Below are 21627 nucleotides of genomic sequence, written 5' to 3'. Positions count from 1 at the left end.
CTTCGCTGAGAAGCCTTACTCAAGTTCAGTTCCTTTATTCTGTTCTATTCAGCCTGGGCGAATATCAAAGAATGCTTGGTCTCATAGCCCAACACGGACATTCGCGCTATTGCGGATCTAGACTGGCTAAAGAGCAGTACTCTGGATCCATGAGGTGTTTACAGGGACTGCAGAGAACACCTTCACCAAAACACCTGCATCAACTCATGTCTCTAAAGCTAACGCACCTCAATATGCTCAAATCCTGTTGGGTATCTCAAAAGAACACGCTGGGATCGCCAGCCTCCAGCGCCACGCACAGAGTGCGGTCCAACTCCTTACACCTTCACACAGAAATGTTCCTCCTTACGACCTCAATCCATGGCTGGTCAGACCTTCCTCCAAGGGGTGCGCACCCCGAAATGGTAGTCGTACCATGCACGAAGGTCTTTCATCTTGAGCGAGGCTGGTAAGAGATTGCCTTCTGACAGACGAAATCGGGCCATCGGAGCGATGATTAGGTGGATGTGTTAAATGGCGGAGAGACTGTGGATGTGTCTTGGCCTACGGCAGAGGTATCAGTTCCCAGCTTTGTTTCTGCAATGCACGTAAGGTGTGTATAGACCTTCTAGTTCGGCAGGGCAGGTAAATGTGGCAGGGGCAGGACGTGCGAATACAAGCATAGTTTGCCGTCCCTGAAGGAATGCCTCTCAGGATATACATACTACCTTAAGGATCTTCAGGAGAACATTTGAGGCTTGCAGGTCAAACGGCACGCCACCCTGGTCCGTACCTTGCACTCAATGATCCATGTGATCTGTGATGCATTATGATGCAGATGCTTGTGTTTGTCGTGTTTATTCGGTGTGCTTCACTTCAGCAGTCTGTGTAATAACAAAGCACTACAAGACGGCATTCATGAAGTAATTCCTCGAAGATACAAGGTCACCTCACGCAGCTGCTTGAGTTGACGGAATCCTAGATCTGGTGGCGCTGGCAGGAATAGATAAGCTCGAAGCCTAATAGACACCAACATGTCTGAGTTAAGGTGATACAACCATCCAATAGACAGCATGCACCTCTTTTCAGTGCAATCACCGCATATATCAGGACATGCCAAGGCCATGGACTGGTCACTGTCAAGTTACTCAAGCACCCACCAAACCAGACGAAAAGACTGGGTTGGATTCGTGACGAGGCGGGGAGTCGGTGCTGCTGCGGACCAAGATGTCCAGGGGCTGAAAATTGATTGATTCAAAGGAGTACATAAAGCCAGATCAGGGCAACTGAGATCTTAGTCGACTTGGAAGCCAATGCTGTCGATCTGTGGCCATCGTGACCCAGAGTCTTCAATAAATGTGCTATCTCTCAGGCTATAACGGCAAACCAGTGTCGTTGTCGTTGACTCGTAGTGTCAAGTTGGACTCGATGATGTGGCACTGATCTCGAGTCCTCGCCGTTGCTTGTCTCGTCGTCATGAAGCAGCCTCCCGCACTTGCCGGCGCTACCGATCGCGGCTCATATGCACGATAGCCGTTCGACCACTCACTACACGCGCAGCTCGACCTGCGTGCCGGGATTCAGGACACAGATCTCTGCTATTCCAAGACAAGGATGCGAACGGCTCCCCAGTTCCCAAGCCCCCCAACCATGACTGCACTAATATCACGCAGAGATGGCGTAGGTCGACCTGACATACTGTCTTATTGCCACCGTCATTGTTTCTCACATCGCAACGACCCATCATTTCTTCTCCATCGAGCCTGATTTCTTCGCCCGCTAGAGAGCTGCGGTAGCAAGGGACTGCTACCTCCTCCGCTCAACGGCCCAGATATTGGCATTGCCAATGATCCGTTCTTAGATCTTGGCCTGGACCTTGTACTTTGCTATCGTGCCTTTCTCTTGTACCCTCACTTTACTCAGTACGCATACCGAGCCCAGGACTTCACACCATGTCGAACGCAGCTCAGCAAGCTGCTGCGATAGCAGAGGCCCATGGCGCGCCGTACATTCCTCAGGAGCAGGGCCTGGGAGAGACGCCGTCGATATTACCTGACGTGCCAGTCTGCGCGGTCTTCCTTTTCTTATTCATCCTGGCTGGTGCTGGACACATGTTCTTGTTGAAGTACAATGCCAGACACGGCAAAAAGTTCATCATATGCGGCATGCTCTTCGGTGCGTGTCGAGGTCTCTGCGATAGCTACTCCAGCTGACATTTATGTTACAGGCTTCTGCTTCACACGGATATTCGCAAACTGTGCTCGAATAGCATGGGCTGTCCATCCTACCAACGTCAAGATTGGTATCGCCGCCCAAGTCGCCGTCTATGCTGGTATCATCTTGCTGTTCCTGGCCAACCTCTTTTTCACACAACGAATCGTGCGAGCACAGCACCCTCACATTGGCTGGTCCAAGCCATTCTCGATCGCCTTTCCTATGTTATTCGTCATTATAGTGGCAACTATTCTGGCTCTCATCGTCGGCGTCATCTATTCATTCTACACACTTAGTGAATTCACATTACGCGCCGTACACGACATTCAGCTCTATGGCGAAAGTCTTTACGCTGTCGTCTCCTTCCTACCGATCCCGATCGTCCTGACCTCTGTAGTTGCTCGAAGGATTCAAGCGAGGAAGGGCACTGCTAAGCCGGTCGACAAATTCGGCGCTGGTACCATGCGCACCAAGATCGCCATGATACTCGGCACATCAACACTATTGTGCTTGGGAGCGAGCTGGCGATGTGCGACACTGTACCTTCCAGTCCGCTACATCACAGAGCAACCGCCTTGGTACTACAGCAAGACGTGCTTCTACCTGTTCAACTTCACTATCGAATGGTGCGTGGTGGCTTTCTGGGGTCTAATGCGGATAGACAAGCGCTTCCACATCCCAAACGGCGCGAAAGGTCCGTATTCATATGGAGGGGGCTTCACATTCGCTGGCGAGCCTGGTAACGAGAAGATTGCTCTTGGGAACCGAGACAGTATGCGCCATCTTGTGGGCTCAACAGCGACTGGCTGGTCACGAGCACCGAGCTCAAGAGTATCTTGGGGCGGTACACGCAACTCTATGGCACGTGAGAGCAGGGTGTCATGGGGTGGCATATCACGAGAAGACGTCTCAGCAGGACTCGGCGAAGACGGCATTTACGTCATGCCATACCCAACATATGGCGAGCACACATACATTGGTGATGAAGAAGCAGGACATCAGCAGCATCATCACTTGGAGAACGCAGCAGATATTGGTATCGACGGTGTGGAGGCGGAGATGGGCTGGGATGCACGAACAGGTCGATGGGCATTACGACCTGTGGCTCACAACAACGCTGTGGGATTGAGCATCCAGCGACCAAACAGTAACCTCTCACAAAGGTCGGAGAATTCACCTTTGACTGCTTCGAACTCACCATTGACTGTGCCGCCGAAAGCTCTCACGAGCCCGAAATTCCCGCCGGAACCACCAACACTACCGCCAATCCGGACGGTATAATGAAAGAGGAGGTGACGATAATTTCTCATAAATGATAATGTCTCTCGCCCACGTATAGTCCAGGGCGTCGTCGAAGAGGAAGACCGAAGTCTGGAGTTAGTGGCAGGTTGTTTCGACAGCGTTGGTGTTTCGATTTCGTATGAGCCGTGTTAGGCAGCAGAAAGCAGCCAGGAAATTATGTAGTATAGACTCTGAAGCATTGCCTTGCGAGGCTATAATGGCTCTGAACTAGAGCTTTACATCGCTCTCTGCTCATGCTCTCGAGTACTTACAACTGCGCTCTGGTTTGAATGCCTCTTCGTCTTTTGCTTTTGCTTCCCGTGCCTTCAGCGTCCCAGACAGCACAATCAAACAAGCTCGCACCAACCGAATGTGCCAGAGCCAGGACCCGCGTCTTGACCGTGGCACCATCTCGCCGATTCTTGCCTTTTTTGCGGCTTTGACTTATACGCTCGCATAACTCCCACAATCGTCCATCTGGCACTAGTTTGCCGGCTTCATCTCTTGGTGGCAGCCATTCCAGATCCAGACGTACTCTTGGTGGCACTTTGGGGTCTCTGCTGCGCTTCACGACGATGATGCCTTCCTCCTCAGCGCGACTAATTGCATTCTTGAGAGCTTCTTTGTTGACGGCTTCGAAGTAAGAAAGATCTCCCTGGTGATACAGCGTCTTGCCCAGCAGCTGAGCTCGGTCCTGGAAAGCTTTGAAGTCGAGCCAGGCCTCAAAGTCATGGTAGTCTCGTGGTGGCGTGAGCATGAAGATGCTGATCGTTCCGAGCCAGCTAGCTTCGATGAAGGGCCAGATCATGAAGCAGTAGAAGTCGAAGTTTTCTCGACCGTCCGAGCGCTCCTTGGGATGTAGTTCAACATAAGATACCTCTATGCGCCCGCTACTTTCTTGGGATCTCTGCAGGACCTCATCCTTCTCTAGGCCTGCGATGGTGCTTGACAAGGTCTCACTTAGTGCCTCGGTAGGATATATGAATTCTGCCCTGAACAGCTGGCTGAGGAAATGCACATAGTCCTCTAGCTCAGCGTACGGCACACGCTGTCCCTGCTCATGGCCGCCGCGCTTGACCTTCGTATACACCGCAGCACAAACCAGAGCCTGGGATATAAACAGATGTATCGTCATGTTGCGGTAGAAGCTCAGCTGGAATCGATCCTCGGCATAGTAGGTCGGCTCTGGCAGATCGGGTACACTGCCAACTAATTTCGGGCCAAGGACTTCTAAGGCCTTTTCCACCACAGCTTCGGTCTCCAAGCCGACAAAATGCGCGACACGGCCGTCCTGAGCGCGTACTCGTTCACGCAACCAGTTGACTCGACGGACCAGTTCTGACTTTCCAATACCACGGCCTCGCAGTGTCAGTAAGACAGTGCCTACCAACGCTGTAGGCATAACGACTGACACATCATTAATGTCCTTGAGGACCTTGTAGCCGAGTGTAGTAAGCAGCTTCCTCCTCAGCGCATCGTCATACATAGTCTGCAAACTGGCAGACTGCTTATGTAGCCGTGATCGCTGCTGGTCCATGAAGCCTCGCAAGCTCCATGGCTCTTTGAAGCGTACGTCGACACGTCCAAGCTTGAGTGAAAGGACGTTTGAAGCAGACAGAAAGGACACGAGGTCTTCCTTGGGTTTCGGTTGTCCTAGCAGCTCACGAACGTACGAGTCCACCTCAATGACCTTGTCGTACTGCGTACTGACAGGGCAGATAATTGCATCTTCGATGGAGCCGGAAAGTATGCTTTCCAGGAAGTAGCTCAATATGCCGAACTTCGGCTGTAGTAACTTGCCAGTTCTTGAACGACCACCCTCCACGAAGCATTCGATATTGAAGCCGTTTTGCAGTAAGGTGTCCATGTACGCCTGCACAAGCGTTGCATACAGCTGATCATCTCCAAATGACCGCCGGATCCACATCGCGCCAGCATGCTGTAGGAATGGTCCGATGACAGGAAAGTTTAAGTTTTCGCCTGCAACGACGGTAGGTAGAGCCAGGCCAAGTCGGTAGCAGATGAGCTGTAACGATACGTAGTCGACATGTGATCTATGGCAAGGCAAGAAGATAATAGACTGTTTCTTCTTCGCCGCCTCCTCCGCCACACTTCTCAGATGCAGCACCTCATCGCTATTAACGTGAATGCCTTGGTGATATGCTCTAGTCAGAAGTTGAGTGGCGATGTAGTAAGCGGAACGAATGAACCAGTTGCTGTCCATCTTGCAAATCATCTGATCTGTCCACTTCTCCGCCACGCCTCGCAACTGCTCCTCGATCTCTCGTCTTCTCGCCAGCCGCCGAGTCCTGTGTTCCTGCTCTTCTCCATCCAGACCTTTTGCGCCCAGCGAACCCTCATGTATCTCAACCTCGACCCTCTTCTGTGCAAGGTCAGCGATCCTATCTCGCAGCTTCTTCTGCTGCATCACCATAGCCGTCATCTCCTCGCTGAAGCCAGGATAGAATATGCGCTGGCCGATGACCCTGTCGTAGCTTCGCCATTCCCTTCCAGCCAAGTGGAGACCGAGCTCCTGCAGAGCATTGAGAGGATCTTGCCGGAAGCGTGCATAAGGCTCCAGAAGTGACTGCTCGGCCGAGGTTTGCTCTGCGGATATGCTCGAAGCGTGAACCTGAATGGAGTCGCTGAGAATTGCTATATCCGGGGCTGGAGGATGAGAATGTTGGTCACCCATTGTGGGACGTATTCTACAGCCCTACAATCCTGCAAGAGCGTATATCTTCATAGCATTATTACCGGTTCGCGGATGTGTCGAGCTTGAGTAGCAATGTTAACGTGACACGGCCACGGAAGCGAATCAAGGCCGTACGCCGATCAGAATCAATATATACCGCCTCTTGTCGTACGATTATGCCGGCGACGGGTAGGTGGTCTTGGAACGCTCCGGCTCTACTGTTGCAGTACACAGGATACTGTCTTTACAGTGATATAGATTGTCGTAGCTTCCACATGTAGACCTCGGCATTCACTCAGAGAGCTTGGACCACATAATATACTAACCATTGACAGTGGATGAGTAGTGAGCAGGACATTCTAGCTTTCTACATACACAAGTAAACACAAATTCTATATGCTATGTCTGAGATCAGAGCAGAGACATCCGCCATGATGCTGCGTTTGCTGCCCCCAATGTTGAACCATAATCTCCACCCTCCAGCCGCCCCAAAATTTGAGCAGAAGGAAGCCTTGGGTGTCCTCCGGGATGTCTTCCTGAGCGCCTTGGACGCCGACGCAATGCATTAAAACCACAGGGCATTCTGATCCATCCTATCCTTCTGATACACGCTCACTGCATCTCCTACTTTTGCAACTTGACCATGACATAAGGAATCTCGACATCCTCCTCAGCGACATCTTCGGCAGTGATCTCAAAGATCACGTTCTTCTGGTGATCGGGTATCGGCTTCTTGCTAATGTGCTCGACAAGTTTTGACATCCTGCAACTTGGTCAGTATATAGTGTCAGACAGCGCGCTGCGATTGCTAGACTTACTTCATGGGAAGGCGATCCTTGTTCTTGCTCGCAGGATAGAAGCTGGCATAAAGCAAGCTCACTCCCGAAGAGATCATGGTCACGCTCAGCCCCTTCTCTTTGAAATCTTCCAAGAACTGCTGGAGTGTGACATCCTCGCTCTCGAAGCGGTCCCACAGTTTGTCGATTGTGACTTCGCCATTGGGCGCCTGGTATGTACCCTTCGGACTAGCGATGGGCTCGCTGAAGCCGAAGAAGGGTAGGGCCAGGTTGACGAAACCGTTCTTGTACTGTTCGATGTCCGTCTTGCCGTCGATGATCTTGTACAACTCAAGGATGACCAAACCAGTGACAAGGGCCGTCGTAGTGGCGATGGCTGGGATAATCTTACCGGCGATGAACTTGGTCTTGTGGCGGTCGGCTGTCGGAATCTTGTAATTCTCCGCACGCAGATTGGAGGCTGCAGTGATGAAGTCGATGTGGAAATTTGTGTCGTCGTCCTTCTCGAAGTCGACCGCCTCAAGTTTGAAGTCGCCAAAGGTCTTCGGCTGCGGCAGACCCCTGGCAATGGTCTCGACCGCATCGTTGTCGTCCATAGCATCCGCGCCAGCGTTGGGATCAGGCTCCTTCTCGTCAGCTTGGATCTTGACGCCCGGATCAGGCTTGAACTCAGGAACGATCATGTGGTCAAGTACCGACAGTATATGCTGTTTGTCTGATGATGATTTCATGTGGTAGTTGAAAGCGTGAAGATTGGCACCAGCAAGAATAAAGGTGTAGTGAGTCTCGTTGTTGGGGTCAAACTTGAGAGGATCTGGTGCGCGCTTCGGGCCCGACCAGAATGGCTGACCAGACGAGGTCTTGGAGTCCTTGGGAAAGTTGTAAAGCAACTGTGCAATCGCGTTATTGTACTGCTTCTCGAATTGCGTGCGAGCCCACTCGATGCAGTCATCGAAGCTCTCTGGCTTGTCCGTCTGCAGATACTCCTTTAGTGTCTCTAGTGTCTGCTTCTCATTTCCTGATGACTTGAGCGCAGTGCTGAGGTAGTCCTTCTGTGTGAGGTAGGCATTGACGATCTCAGCGGGGCCAGCGAAGTAGGTGTGGAAGAGGTCCTTCGCCCATGCGATGGTGTGATTGATGTTGTTCGGGAATGATCGCAGTGTACACATTGGGAAGGACTGCTCAGGGGGATCTTGTGAGCTGGAGTACGACTCAGTCATGCGTGGCAGCACGACTTGAGTGTTGCCCTTCGTGCCGAGGGTACCGCTGTCAAGCAGAGGCTTATGGAAGAAAACACAACGCCGATCAACGTATGTGCGCGCGTCGACGTTGTCCAGAGCGTTCGTGATGCCATCCATGCTGTTCCAGAAGTCCTCGTTGAAGACATGCTCAGTGTCTTGTGCCACACGGTCCTTCAACGCGGTGATCTTGCCCTTGAGATCTGGATTCATCTCTTGCACAGCACGAGCTGCACACTCACTCTTGAGCTGACCGACATCTTTCGGCCTGAACAAGAACTGCCGGTTGAGGTTACTGCGCTCGATCTGATCCATATCGGTCACAGTTATACTACCCTTCGGGCCACTTCCAAGTCCGATCATCGCCCAATTCTTGAGCATCTCGCACCCGATGGCACCAGCACCGACCAGAAATTGCTTGACATTGGCAATCTTGTCGTGGAATGACTTGCCGTACACAGCAATGTTACCGTCGTATCGTGAACCAGCAGGCTTGCACTCCTGCTCGTTGCGGACAGACCCCGATGGTAGGGACTCAAGTGAGTCGAAGTACAGCCACTGCTTGATAGGGTGGAACTTGCCAGACACAGACTTGAGCACCTCCTGCGCTGCCAGACCGCCATAGAATGCAGCCATAGGCGAGAGGTCACCTCGCGCCTGGTAAGACAACTCCTTGATAATCTTTTCTTCCAGCTCCGGCTTGTCGTCCAATGCACTTGCGATCGCGTGTGCAGTCTCCAGCACTTCCGCTGCATCTGACTCGTTCATGGGACGAGGGAACTCTCCGCCATTCTTCTCGGCAAAAGCGTGGAGTGCCTGGACGCCGACGTGCAGCTGTGCAGGACGATCAAATTTGGCAAAGTCCGAGATCAACAGCTCTGGCTTCTTAAGCTGCTCACTGAAGGTCTCAAAGTCCATGATCTTCGGCATCTTGACCTGAGTGTACAACCCACCACGCTTGTAGTTCCCAAACCCTGACACGTCGCCAATCGAGAATGTGTAGGGACCCAACGTCTTGATCTTGTGTGGTGTACCATCGTTCAGCTTCTCCATTCCTTCCACCTCGGTGAAGCTCACGAAGTCGCCATCCTCCAGTCCATGCCTTGTCTCTTCCAATGTAGACACCACACCCTCGTCATCAATACCAGCAACAATACCATTCACCGGGTTCTCGCCAGTAGGGTCGCCGCAAGTGAAGTTCTTGCCGAAGTCTGTGAAGATTGTGCCGAACAAGCCATAGATGTCTGTGACGACCACGTAAACGCCATGCTGATGGCAGTAGTCCGCAATCTTGATCTGATCCTTCAACGTCGTATCCGTGAGAACGACAGCCTGGTACTTCTTGAGCTGGCTGAGGTCGTCGGTAAGGCTGTTGCCTGGATGAACGCTGACAGGTGTGTATGGATTGAGCTCTGACACTCTCGGCGCCGTGACTTCGGCCCTCGGCTTGCCAACATCACTCGGATGCAGGAAGAACTGCGAGCTCAGATCCTCAATCCTCGCCTTCTTGGGGTCCCATACTGTCAAGCTCTTCACGCCGGCCAAGGCAATGTTCTTCGCAATCTCCACACCCAACCCCCTCATACCAACCACAAGCACGTGCGAGCTTCCCATCCTCTTCATCGCCTCATGGCCCAACACATACAGCTGCCGACTGTACAAGCTCTCGTCGATCTCGCCGTTTCCGTCGCCCTGCTGAGCCTGCTTGAGCTGCTCAACAGCCGGCGTAGGACTGTCTACGTCCATCTTGGCGGCAGCACCGTTGGTGCCGTTACTGTCCGTCATCGTCTTTCCCTTCTTGTGCTGCGGATGGTCGTTGGCCACTGCCTCCTCTCCGGAGAGACGGCGTTTACCCAGCTTGACCAGGACTGTTGCCTCAGAACTCGTATTGTTATCGTACAACGCAGGCGTGGGGTTGGACTTTTCTGACGAGCTCATAAGGTAGACAGCAATGTGTCTTGTAGAGAGGGAGAAGGAGTGTTTAGTCAATGAGACAGATGTGGAGTTCTAGTGGTCACTGAATGCGATTCTGGGCAGAGAAGGTGGGTCAGAAATAGGCCTTTGTAATCGCGGCGGCAAAGTGTAACGTTAATGCTGTTTGAGTCAACGAGACCCTGCCTTGACGTAGATGCCTGAATGGGCCGTGCACGGACGCCATGATATGGCTTCCGCCCGGAACAGAAAGCAAACAGTTTTACTTCTGGAGAGGAGAGGTAATGAAGCAATGCATGATCCATATGTCCAAGATCGCTCCTATGTATATTACGGTCATGGCGGGTATCGTTATCGCTCAAGCCAAAGTCAACCAAATCATCATCGCTATCAATCCCACGCAAGATATCGTGGGAACCGAGGCCACCTCAACCGATACCAACTTCACTCTTAGTAGGTCGACTGAGCAATGAGCCTCATCCACTCGACGTCCATCTGCCGTTTCTTCTCAGCATTCGCCTCCATCTTTCTCTTCCGAGCATCAGCCGCACGCCTCTGAGCGGCCATATGTGCTTCTACATCACCATGGATCGCTTCAGCCAGCCTCCTTACGTCCTCACGCAAAAACATCGTCGTACGGATGTTTGAAGTCATGCATGTACCATAGCGAAGCCGGGGAAACTTATTCGCGCCGTGCTTGACCAGGACTGGACTGTGCTGCTGTGGCAGGAGCTGATGGTCGCGTAGATTAAACTCTTCCTTGGCTTGCGTCTTTGTAATCTTGTCAGGCCAGTGCTTCAGATCGCATTTCGTGCAGCAGCGGAAGCCATTTGAGAGGATCGCGGAGCGAGAGCAGTATTTGCCACAGAAGATGCAGTGTTTTGCTTTCCAGGTCAGTAGTCCACCCTTACCACGCAGCATAAGACGGCTCGATTCTTTCTTTTGATTCTTCAGTGGCTTGTAGCGAGCTATCTCGGCATGAGAGATGACCCAATGTCTTGCCCATGCATCGAGTTCGTCGCGAAGGGAATGACAGGTCATGGCGAGCTTCTCGAGATCATGTGGGGTCTTCTTCAGCCGTACCAGTACATCTTCCTGGAGGAAGGCGATGTCCTCTATATGTGTTGGGAAAACATAATCAAAGACGAGGTGCAGTAGCTCTGATGGGAGTGCTGTGAGATGGTCCTTGGGCTTGGTGGCAAGATCGATAACAGCCGCATCAGGCGAAGAAGCCATATTTTTCGTCTCTTCAGAAACCTTCGATCAAATCAGATGGAAGCTCTGACATCTCCTCATGTGTGTCGAGAGGACGCAGTGAAAGTTGAGCGTGGTGAGTATCAGCTCTATCAATATGTGCAACAGATTCAGCTGCAGAAGTGGCGGGACCACAACTGCTCGACAGCTGCACCACATTGTTCAGTCTCCGTGGGACATGTTCGCTCTCTGTCAGCACAGCACAATCTACATAGATCCCGTATTGACATCACGATCATTGAGGTCAGCGCCAGAGGGCGCTCTTGAAGTCATCTCCAAGCGAAATGATCGTCGGCGGCCCCTCTTGCAAGTGGTACCTGCATCTATCTTGCCGAAAGAAGCAGGTCGTGCATCAGCTGTAATCGGCTACTGTACGAAGCAGTCGACGTACATGTCTGTACCTCTCCTCATCACAAGCTTTGCCGGCTGTTCCTTTCCTAACAGTCACTCATCATGCGCGGCAACCCATTCCTCACCAGCGGTCCAGCCGCAGCCAGCTCAATGGAAGACCTGAGCATTGAAGACGGATCGTGGACCAAAGAAGAAGAGCCAAAGAAAGACAAATTCATCGTCGAGTCGGAACTTCTAATCCCAGGCAAAGGCGACCCCATCACGAATGGCTCAATCGTAGTGGAAGGCAACAAGATTACCAAAGTCGGCCACTCCAGCTCAATCGCCACAGAGTACTCCCACCTCCCAAAGTACAATGTCAAAGTACTCATGCCTGGGATGTGGGACTGCCACGTCCACTTCATAGCCGTGCAAGCGGTGGCTTGGGATGCCATACTACAGAGTCAACAGAAACAAGCCTTGACTGGCGCAAGGTGTGCTCCTGATTTGATGCGCCTGCTGGATGCTGGGTTTACCAGCGTGCGGGAGATGGCGGTCAGTCTTGCGTCGGGTGCATAATTTGGACGAACGGCCCGGCTGACGATCTTGTAGGGCTGTGGTATACAGCTTGACGAGGCAGTAGAAGAAGGCAGTCTAGTTGGTCCGAAGATCTATAGCTCGAACAGCATAATCAGGTATCGCTGCTCGTCTCCAAGCACGATGACTCGCGCTGATCTCCCATGATATAGTCCCACAGGTGGCCATGCAGATTTGCATCCGCTCCCCAAACCCTGGTTCGACGACCTCTGCGCTCACGGCTCACCGTTCCAAACGGCAGACGGCGTACCAGAGTGTCTCAAGATTGTGCGCATGCAACTCCGCGCTGGCGCCAAAGTGATCAAGATCTGCGGGTCCGGAGGCGTGGGCTCAGAGCTCGATAATCCAGTAGATCAGCAATTCTCCTCGGAAGAGATGGAAGCGATGGTCCAAGAGGCCGCTCGTGCCCAGAGGATTATTGGCGCTCACTGTCATGGCAAAGCAGGCATCATGGCAGCCTTACACGCCGGGGTCAAGACGATCGAGCACGGCAGCTATCTCGACGATGAAGCTGCCGATCTCATGATTGAGAAGAATGCCATCCTAGTCACCACTCGCTTGATCGTGGAGAACGGGTTGAAGTCCAACAAAGACTTCTTCTCCTCAAGAGGGTACGCGAAGCTGCGGGAGATAGCAGCACATCAGTTCAACGCAATGCAAACGGCCATCCGCAAAGGCGTCACTTGTGCCATCGGCACAGACTCGACTGGTACACTCCCGCCAGGAAATCCTTTGAGCAAGCTTGTCCGCCAGGGGCTAAATGCGATGGAGCTATACTATCATGTCAAGGCTGGGATGACACCACTGCAAGCTATCGAAGCTGCGACGGCTAATGGGCCATTGACGTTGGGGCCGCAAGCACCAAAGGCGGGACAGCTGAAGGAAGGATATGATGCGGATTTTATTGGCGTGGATGCCAATCCACTCGAAGATATCAAGATACTAATTGGACCTGATCATGTCAGTCACGTGTGGAAGCAGGGCATATGTTACAAAAGTCCCGGGAAACCGATTAGCTTTATTTGAGGTTTCTCATCGTGAGTGTAGACCTCAAAAGCTGCAAGGCTGCACCATGTGCGCCCACTACCGATCTCATCATTCATGTGAGCCATTGCATCTATACTACGTCCCAGCCCATTTCTTCATCTCTCATCCTCCCAAATTCCAGTTTCATAAGCAGGCGATCAACACCACCACCTTTCCACGGCTCAAATCCGCCGCTCTCTTGCACTGGAACATGCAAGTACCGCTGCGAGCCAAGCCTGTCACGATCGAGCTGTCGTAGACGGTTGACTACAGATCTCGAATCACTGTCGACCTTCTTTCTCGCTCGATCGAGCTCTAATGCCATCTTCTGCTGTTCTGCCGTGGTGTAAGAGCTTTCACTTCCGACATCTGCTTTTTGTTGGATATCTAGGAAGCGATTGAAGAACGCTATCAGTGCGTCAATGTTGCCGAGGAGGGAACGCAGCTCGCGAGTGTATTGGGAATCTGTAAGTAAAAGTGCATATGTGAGAGCCGCCAAAAAGGCTCGATGAGCAGCAGCGAGCGTCTCGGGATCCCTTTGTGCCACTTCCGTTGCCTTGCTGTGGACACTACTGGCTGATAACTCCGTGTCTTCACCTGCCACAGGATGCTTGACCCACTGTTCGAAGTGGTCGCATGATTCACGGACAATATCGCCTTCGAAGTACGCCGCCGTCTCCGAGACGAGGAACAATGCTGCACTGCTGGTAGCCCAGATCTTGCGCATGTCATGCTTTGTCGACAATCCGGAACTTGGCTTCCGCTTACCAGTGTCACCACGTCGCGAACTAGTCCGTCGCCAAAGATTGGCCAGTTTGTACTGCGCCCTGCGTATACCAAGGATGTACGAGTGAAATTTGGCATAGTTTCTAACATCTTGAGTCGAAACTAAGAGATCTAAGGGCGGACCAGCGTCGAGATGCAGCATCGTTGTGGTTGGGAAGAGCAAATCACCAAACTCGACAGGGGAGATGGTCTGTGAGTAATTTCTGACGCCGTCAGCTGATGTGGGACGTTTAAAGTCTGTCTTCGGCGTCTCGAGAGTAGTATGCTTCCGTGCAAAGTCCAGCGTATCATCGCTACCCAACTCGTCATCTCGTGCAAGCACTTTCCACGTCGAAGTGAGCGTCTGATTGAGTTCTGGATCTTTGATCGACAGGCTCTGGAGACCTTTGACGGGATCTTGCTGCAGTAGACGACTCGTTCCTTGCTGCCGGCCAGTCACAAGCCTCTCTGCCTCGTCGATCAAGACCGTAGCAAACTCTCCATGCCCAAGCAGGAAGTAGCGCCGCAGACAAGTCAGCAGACACGTGATGTCACCCATGGGTAACAAATGCTGTAGAACGTTATGAGAGAGTGATAGTCTGACAGCGGAGACAGCCCGCGATAGTTGTGCCGGATTGATTGGTAGAGGCAGGGAGCTGAGCTTTTCGAGATGCGTCGCAGCAAGCTGCTGGTCGATGTTGCCGCGATATAGATTTGGACCTTGTGGTACGGCGCTTCCAGCCTGACGGACGGATTTGCCAACGAATAAGATCGATGATGCTGTGGCGGGAGATACGAAGCATGGGAGGAGATCTTTGTCCTTGGTGAAAGCAGGCTGACCGCCGTTGCTCGTCGCCTCGAGCTTGACGAAGAAGTCGACCGTGCTGTGTATCGGCAGCTTTCCATACACAAGCCAAGGAGAAAGTTGCCTCAGCCACGCGACTTCAGCGACGGTGCTCAGACCTATCGCTGTCTGCCCAATCTCAGGGAAGCCAGTATTTGTTTCATTCCGTAGTCTGTTGATCAGAGCGGCGCCAGTACAGCCAGCAGCGACATCATCTGAGCCATCTGGCTGCATGGAACATGTGATGTCCCATAGCCATTGCATCAGCCGATGCCAGTCATCGAATTCAGCAGCGACGCTTGCAAGAGGTACGATATCGTAGGCACCGACGATAGTAGGATCCTTGGTTAGTATCTTGCTCTCAACTGCTAGAATCTTCTTCTGAAAGCGAGCAAGATGGGTTTCTTGTATACATGTTGCCACGGCACGGCAGATCGTAGACCGATGCTTTGAGGCAATCCACTTGGCATGTCGTCGAAGCTGACGGTGGTGTTCCGCTAGTCTTCCAATGCCTTTCAGCAATGCTGCTTCAGACGGAGAGAGCAATGAGTGCAGATCTGGATTGTCGTGCCTTCCACCCTTGTCGAACAGAGGCGAGGGATGTCCGGACAAGGCTAGCAGGACTTCGTGCAGCATGGCTATCGACGGCAGTCCTTGTGGGTCAGTCAGATATGTGCCATGTCTGTTGTTGACGGCAGACGCATGGTCATTGTGGAAGACGCGTAAGTTTAGCCTCAAGTGTTAATACCCAAGAGAAAGGTCCGCGACAGCCAATAGGAATATTTTGAGCCGTCTCCTCAAAGTGGCGGTGGCTTCTGTCCAGGCCAGGAACTACCCATTATGATGACGTCAGATCTGATATTTGCCCCGCTCTTGGAAGAAGGGACCAGACGTTCGCTCCTGCTGCTTCCCGTCTTGTGCCCCACGTGCCATTACGTTTCTGCCGAGAGCTGTGCCTTCCACTTGCTCACCTCCACTTCGTACCTGGACTGCTGCTCACAGTAGACATTGGAGCACGAGATCACATCAACCGTCTGTGCTAGATATCAAGAACACCACTTCAATCCACGAGTCACCCATCACACGTGATCAAAATGCAGAACATCAGGGAGAAGCTCCGTCGGAAGTTGTCGCTGCACGACAAGAACCGTACGCAATATACTCATACCCACTCTTGCATACCATACTAACATAACCATTCCAGCCGACTTCAACGACTACCACGACCCCGAGGACCTTGACGACGAGACCCACCGCCACGCTAACCGCGAGTATGCCCACGCCGAAGAGTCCAACGAACCCTACGGCAAACAAGGCTCCTTCCTAAACAAGCTCATCATGTCCGGCAACAAGAAGACGGAGGAAGAGATTCACCGCGAGCAAGCCGCCGGTGTCGGCACTGCTGGTACGAGCACTAGCACCACTGCCGGGCTCAGGGAGAACATGCAGTCTAGTGGCACCACAGGCAACAGCACCCTGGGTGGCAGTACCACGATGCGAGATGGGGACATGGCTTACAGGAATGACCCAAAGATCCCCCAACAGGGCGAGCAGAGGCTGCAATAGGGAATATGAGGATGGTGACTGAAAAGAGCATATCCGGGCCTAGATGTGTAGCTAACGAGCTGTAAAAATGGAGTCATTCGGGTCTCCGTCCTGAAGGGCCCGGTGATTCTGATACGACCCTACATGCATCGATGCCAGATGAGCACTCGTGCCGCCGTATGTTCGTGTGATACTGGAAGCCGCAAGAGCCCATGCTCACCTAGCCGTCATGTTGGGAGATGAATCGGATGAAGATTACTGTTGTCTGCAAGCTATACACTACACGAGAACGTTGAAGTCGTGTCTGCTTCGTCCCTAAGTCGTTCAAGGTCTGCCACAGGTTGCTATCAATTACCATCCTATTCGTGGCATCAAAGTATTGGTGCCAATCCTATCAGTCATGAACAGATCTAAACACTCCCCGAATTATCAGTAATACGCCAGGGGCATACTGCTATTCCTCTCCTCGTCAAGATCATCTGTGAGTTTCCAGAAAGCGGTCGGGCCAGCTGGGCCATGGATATCGTAGTCTCTGCACATCTCTCGTTAGCACGATCTCGCATCAGCAGAGGCTTGTCATTGATTTCCCACTTGTCAAACCAGTTGCCCAACACCCCACGTGCACTGCGTATACCTCCCACCTGTATACCTTCCGACCGCCACCGTTCCTCGCCATGGAATATCGAGAAGGTTGTCCATCTTATCTCTCCTTCGGGCGTTTGCCGTACAGTACCTACACATCCTCATCAGTCTCCTCGAACACCAAAGCTAGGATGTAAAGCACAAACCTCGTATCTTGCTGTTAGCATTCGGATCCCAGCTAGCATGCAAACTCCTCGAGCTCCCCCTGAAATGCACAATCGGCAATCTCTCGCCCCTGAACGCACTCCAATTCAAACCGTCCCCACCAGTCTCCTCATTATAACCCTCATCATCCTCGTCTCCACTGCCCGGTGGCAGGATCTTCGTAACTTGCAACTTGATCTTTATTAGACGAATCGCTAACTCAAAACATCAGCATGTGGAGATTACGTACAGTCTCAGCCAGGTCAATCAAACCTTCTTCCGTGTCCACTGGTGGCCGGGGCTCGCCTGATGCTGTGCGAGTGGTGAAGTTATAGGCGTAGAGGTCGTTGTAGTCTAGGAAACAGACTACGCGCATCCAGGTGCCACTCACACCATAGGGATCTTGGGCATCGAGGGAGGCGGCGAGTTCACGGATCTTAAGCATGGATGCGTCTTGTTCGGCTACCTCGAGGTCTTTGGAGACTGCTGCCGTGGGAGAGGATATACTGCGGTACGAGTTCGATGCTGCGCCTTCGAAGGGAGTGTCCCAGACTCTTTGCCAGCGGCCGTCTGATCGTTCGGTGAAGCGGTTGAGGTTGAAGCCTAGGACTATCATTACGGCTTCTACTTTCTCCCAGTCTACGCGCTGCGAGCCATCGTTCAGAAAGGGACCCCATAACGAAGCATCGGTGTATTCTCGTAGATCGTAGACTTTACTTCGCGCGTAGGTGTGGGTGGGGTATGGTCGCATCTGGAGGCGTGTGCATCTTGATGGCGAGAGTGAGACATCGGATTGGGCTTGAGAGGAAGAGGATCGACTTGGAACCTGATCTATGGGCACGCCAAACATGCAATGGAGCTTTGCCGAAGCCTGTCGGAGCTCTTCTGTAGGTGCTGCACGTTGGAGCTCGTTGCCGGCTCGGGCGAAGAGGGAGCTGGAGCAGAGGAAGGCATCGGCGTTCTCAGACCGGACGAAGTGGTTGCGAAGTAGCTCGATGTTCGACGACTGGTCTGGGTTGGCGGTCTCAATTAGGCGCATGATATGCCGCTGAGCATAGTCCAGCTTCTTCAGCTTCTGCTCCCGCCCCTCGCACTCCAGCAGCCGCTCCAGCTTTACTAAGTCATGCAAGTCCTGCTCCCAGTCTGCTTCCTCATCACCTGGTCTGTCGAGCTTGGGCTCGTCATATCGTCGAACGTATATCTCCTTGTGCAGTAGCCGATTACTCCTGATGTAGTGATTGAAGTCTCGACATGTCAAGCTCAATTTTGCGAGTTCGGACGGATGATCAACCTGGAGGAAGATACTATGCAGAAGCTCATGGCTGAGTTCGAGCACAGGACATGGTGTTGGTGTAGGTGTAGGTGTAGCTGCGGGGGATGCCATATATGCGGTGCGATGTTGGCGGCAGCCGGACAGTGCGACAAGGCGGCTGTGGTGGGACGTAGGACGACATGTTGTGCTCCAACAAACGATGACACGACTATCTGGAGTAATGGGAAGCCTCGGCGATTAGAGCTATCCTGGTTTGCTATCTCCATGCGTCTCTAGAATTGTCATCGCCTGCCCCACCTTTTCTACCTGGTAGTTAACGATATGGCCGAAAGCGTATTGATGGTATCGTGACCATTACCAACATGCGGTCTCGACATTCCGGACACTTTTGAATGTTCAGAATGTAGTCAGCATTTTGGCTAGCATCGAATGCTGGAGCTTGTTCTTGACGACAGCAATCGGTTGAGCCAGAAGACTGACAATTCTACAAAACTCCATAAGTGTCTGTCCATGTCCAGATCATTATATATGCTAAAATCCCTGGTATGCGCTGAGGCTAGGGGGCAAGTCCGCCACATGAGTACCCCAGCTACTTTCGTTCCGTCCAAGATACAGCACCAACTCCTTCCCTTCCGTAAAGAAAGAATGATCAATCCAGTTCTTGGTATACGGCTCTCCGTTCAACGTTGCCTTCTGGATATAGATGTTCTGGTACGAAGCATCGAATCCGACATTCCTGATACATGCCGTCTTGCCAGTGACAGGACTAGTGATATTGACAGAAGCAAAGTAAGGCGGCGTGATGAGATAGACGTCCTGTCCAGGATTCGGAAAGAGGCCTATCATGGAAAACGCTACGAAGGAGCCCATGGCACCGGAGTCGTCATTACCAGGCAGACCATCTGGTGTTGGTTGGAAGTACTGCGGGATGTAGAAGTGGCTCCGCTTCGCTGATAGTGCTGGTCGGCCAGCGTAGTGGTATTGGAACACTGTCAAGAAAGCTGGCTCGTTGCCAATATATGTGATCTTCTGATCGTGCAGATAGTCCAGTCTGCGCACGAACGCTTTCGGCCCGCCAAATGTGCTGATCAAGCGAGCCTGATCATGTGGAACGAAGAAGCTATACTCCCAGATACTGCTTTCGAATGTCTCGGCAGCATTATTTTGTAATGAACAGATCGAGTTCGGATCCGTGTCGATATTGCTGCAATGCAAAGGATCCTGGAAAGCCCATGTCTGATTCAAATACTTCGGTTGGAAAAAGCCGGTAAAGCCTGTGTCGGTATTGTTGGAAGTGTATGAGGTCTGATCGCTGCGGAAGAGGTTGGCCCAGTTCTCACTCGTCTGCTGATAGTGCTCTTGGTCGCCTTGATTGCCAAGACCATTGGCAAGCTGTGAAATGCAGAAGTCATTGTAAGAGTACTCCAATGTTCTGGACACACTACGAGTCATGGTGCCAAATCCTTTGTAGTCGAAATCCTGGACTGGTATGTAGTCGAGGCTCTTCCAGCTATCAAGACCACCTCTGCCCTCGCAGCACCAATCATAAGGTTCTTCCTCTGCATCCTTCTTCACGGCTTCATATGCCAGGTCCCAGTCAATGCCAGAGTTATTGATCTTGAGGAAGGCATCGGCGATGACATTATCGGCATTGCTTCCACCTTGCGTGTAGCCTTTGCATAAGCTCATGTGGCAGTCTGGAAGCCACCCCTGGTATTTGTAGATACTCAGCATCCCATTGATCATGTCGACTACGCTAAATGTGTCGAGAATGGTCAAGAACGGTAGTTGTGATCTGAAAAGATCCCAAATGCTGAGAAATGATCAGCAACCGATGGTACGATGTCATTGTATTGACCTTACCAGTAAAAGGAATCGAACCATATCTCATCTGCTGACACGAGTGGAATAACACCGGTATAGTTCTGCGGGTTGACCATGGTCCGATAGATGCCACTGTAAAAGTTCTTGAGCACAGATTTGTTCAGGCCGGTGGTAGCGACACTGATTGGACTGAGCTTAGCCCTCCATGCACTCACTGCTGCAGATTGAGTTGCGTCGAAGTCGAAAGCTGGAATTTCATTTTCAGCGAGACTGCAGGCCTGGTCAGACGAGATGAAGCTGAGGCCCGTGCGTACTGTGACGGGACTGCTGTCCTTGAAGCGGACCCAAGCTCCTCCAGGCAGAGGTCTGCTATTGATACCTCGGGAGATTGTGAGGATCTTAACATCTGAACTGGCTCTGCTGTTGACAAAGATACCGTTGTCGCGGACTGCTGGTCCAGAGAAGTCGGCACAGAAGTATGCTACGTAATTGCCAGTACCGAAGGAAGGGAGAAATCGGGAGCTACCCGTCATTCGTCCCGTAGCCGCATCGACACTGATGGTAGCATTGTCCTGTCTCGAGTCTGCAAGGTCCGTCAAATCTAGCAGGATCAGCGGGCTGTTCGATGGGGTAGAAGTGTTGCCATATGTTGGAGCTGTGGACGAAGGAAAGGTGAATCTGAAGAGCGAAGTATGTTGTGCCGTAGTCATAGCTACGTTGACGCCACTCTGCAGGGTCAGACTGAAATAGCCAGGCGAGGCTTGAAGAGAGCTGTTGACGAAAGGCGTGGCACGATCGAGCTTTGGGAAGATGCAGCCGTCGACTGTATCGTTCACGCATCCAGTATATGGGAAGAGAGCGAAGTCACCAAGTGAAGGATTGCCTGGGACCTTACTTAGTGTGGCTGCCTGTATTTCACCCGACCTAGAACTCACCTCCGGTCCCACTGTCGTGCATCGAGGAGAATCCTGTTACGTTGCTACCATCTGTGGTAAAGCCTCCTTGATTCGATGAGCTGTTAGTGTCTGCCACGGCCTTAGCCATACCGTAAGGCAGTGTAGCTCCAGAGAACACATTTCCGCCATTGGAGCTGCCAACAAGCTGATCCACGTATTGCAGAGGATCAGTGACTTGAGCGCTGGCAAGCTGCCCAAGCAATAACAATATTGGGTAAGACTGCATGGTGAACATGCTTGGGGTGTAGAGATTCAAGCGGAAGAGGTGCTACCATAGATAAGCAACGAGAT

General features: G+C 52.2%; 9 protein-coding genes across 9 annotated transcripts; 3 read left to right on the top strand and 6 right to left on the bottom strand.

The window, feature by feature from the left end:
- Nucleotides 1–1931: 1931 nt before the first annotated feature.
- On the top strand, nt 1932–3474 carry LTS14_001645 (uncharacterized protein; the record flags this gene model as incomplete). The annotated part of the gene is made up of 2 exons (XM_064834354.1): nt 1932–2154; nt 2207–3474. 2 exons carry the CDS (start codon nt 1932–1934, stop codon nt 3472–3474), a joined length of 1491 nt encoding a protein of 496 aa, XP_064698218.1.
- Nucleotides 3475–3742: 268 nt separating this feature from the next.
- On the bottom strand, nt 3743–6169 carry LTS14_001644 (uncharacterized protein; the record flags this gene model as incomplete). Its single annotated transcript, XM_064834353.1, has 1 exon — nt 3743–6169. One exon carries the CDS (start codon nt 6167–6169, stop codon nt 3743–3745), a length of 2427 nt encoding a protein of 808 aa, XP_064698217.1.
- Nucleotides 6170–6793: 624 nt separating this feature from the next.
- Nucleotides 6794–10142, bottom strand: UBA1 (E1 ubiquitin-activating protein; the record flags this gene model as incomplete). Its single annotated transcript, XM_064834352.1, has 2 exons — nt 6794–6932; nt 6988–10142. 2 exons carry the CDS (start codon nt 10140–10142, stop codon nt 6794–6796), a joined length of 3294 nt encoding a protein of 1097 aa, XP_064698216.1.
- Nucleotides 10143–10586: 444 nt separating this feature from the next.
- Nucleotides 10587–11372, bottom strand: LTS14_001642 (uncharacterized protein; the record flags this gene model as incomplete). The annotated part of the gene is made up of 2 exons (XM_064834351.1): nt 10587–11020; nt 11048–11372. The coding sequence occupies 2 exons, from the start codon at nt 11370–11372 to the stop codon at nt 10587–10589; spliced, it is 759 nt and encodes a 252-aa protein (XP_064698215.1).
- Nucleotides 11373–11843: 471 nt separating this feature from the next.
- Nucleotides 11844–13343, top strand: LTS14_001641 (uncharacterized protein; the record flags this gene model as incomplete). The annotated part of the gene is made up of 3 exons (XM_064834350.1): nt 11844–12275; nt 12333–12415; nt 12470–13343. 3 exons carry the CDS (start codon nt 11844–11846, stop codon nt 13341–13343), a joined length of 1389 nt encoding a protein of 462 aa, XP_064698214.1.
- A 91-nt stretch (nt 13344–13434) lies between these two features.
- LTS14_001640 (uncharacterized protein) lies at nt 13435–15588 on the bottom strand (the record flags this gene model as incomplete). The annotated part of the gene is made up of 2 exons (XM_064834349.1): nt 13435–14679; nt 14713–15588. The coding sequence occupies 2 exons, from the start codon at nt 15586–15588 to the stop codon at nt 13435–13437; spliced, it is 2121 nt and encodes a 706-aa protein (XP_064698213.1).
- Nucleotides 15589–16046: 458 nt separating this feature from the next.
- LTS14_001639 (uncharacterized protein) lies at nt 16047–16518 on the top strand (the record flags this gene model as incomplete). The annotated part of the gene is made up of 2 exons (XM_064834348.1): nt 16047–16101; nt 16157–16518. The coding sequence occupies 2 exons, from the start codon at nt 16047–16049 to the stop codon at nt 16516–16518; spliced, it is 417 nt and encodes a 138-aa protein (XP_064698212.1).
- Nucleotides 16519–16926: 408 nt separating this feature from the next.
- LTS14_001638 (uncharacterized protein) lies at nt 16927–18667 on the bottom strand (the record flags this gene model as incomplete). Its single annotated transcript, XM_064834347.1, has 4 exons — nt 16927–17029; nt 17089–17230; nt 17286–17498; nt 17557–18667. The coding sequence occupies 4 exons, from the start codon at nt 18665–18667 to the stop codon at nt 16927–16929; spliced, it is 1569 nt and encodes a 522-aa protein (XP_064698211.1).
- A 420-nt stretch (nt 18668–19087) lies between these two features.
- Nucleotides 19088–21562, bottom strand: LTS14_001637 (uncharacterized protein; the record flags this gene model as incomplete). Its single annotated transcript, XM_064834346.1, has 3 exons — nt 19088–20369; nt 20420–21263; nt 21316–21562. 3 exons carry the CDS (start codon nt 21560–21562, stop codon nt 19088–19090), a joined length of 2373 nt encoding a protein of 790 aa, XP_064698210.1.
- Nucleotides 21563–21627: the final 65 nt, after the last annotated feature.

The sequence above is a fragment of the Recurvomyces mirabilis genome, assembly GCF_035927965.1.
Source record: "Recurvomyces mirabilis strain CCFEE 5264 chromosome Unknown scaffold_3, whole genome shotgun sequence".
Lineage (NCBI taxonomy): Eukaryota > Fungi > Ascomycota > Dothideomycetes > Mycosphaerellales > Teratosphaeriaceae > Recurvomyces > Recurvomyces mirabilis.
Note: the sequence above shows the minus strand (reverse complement) of the source record. Positions and strands in the feature narration are given on the sequence as shown.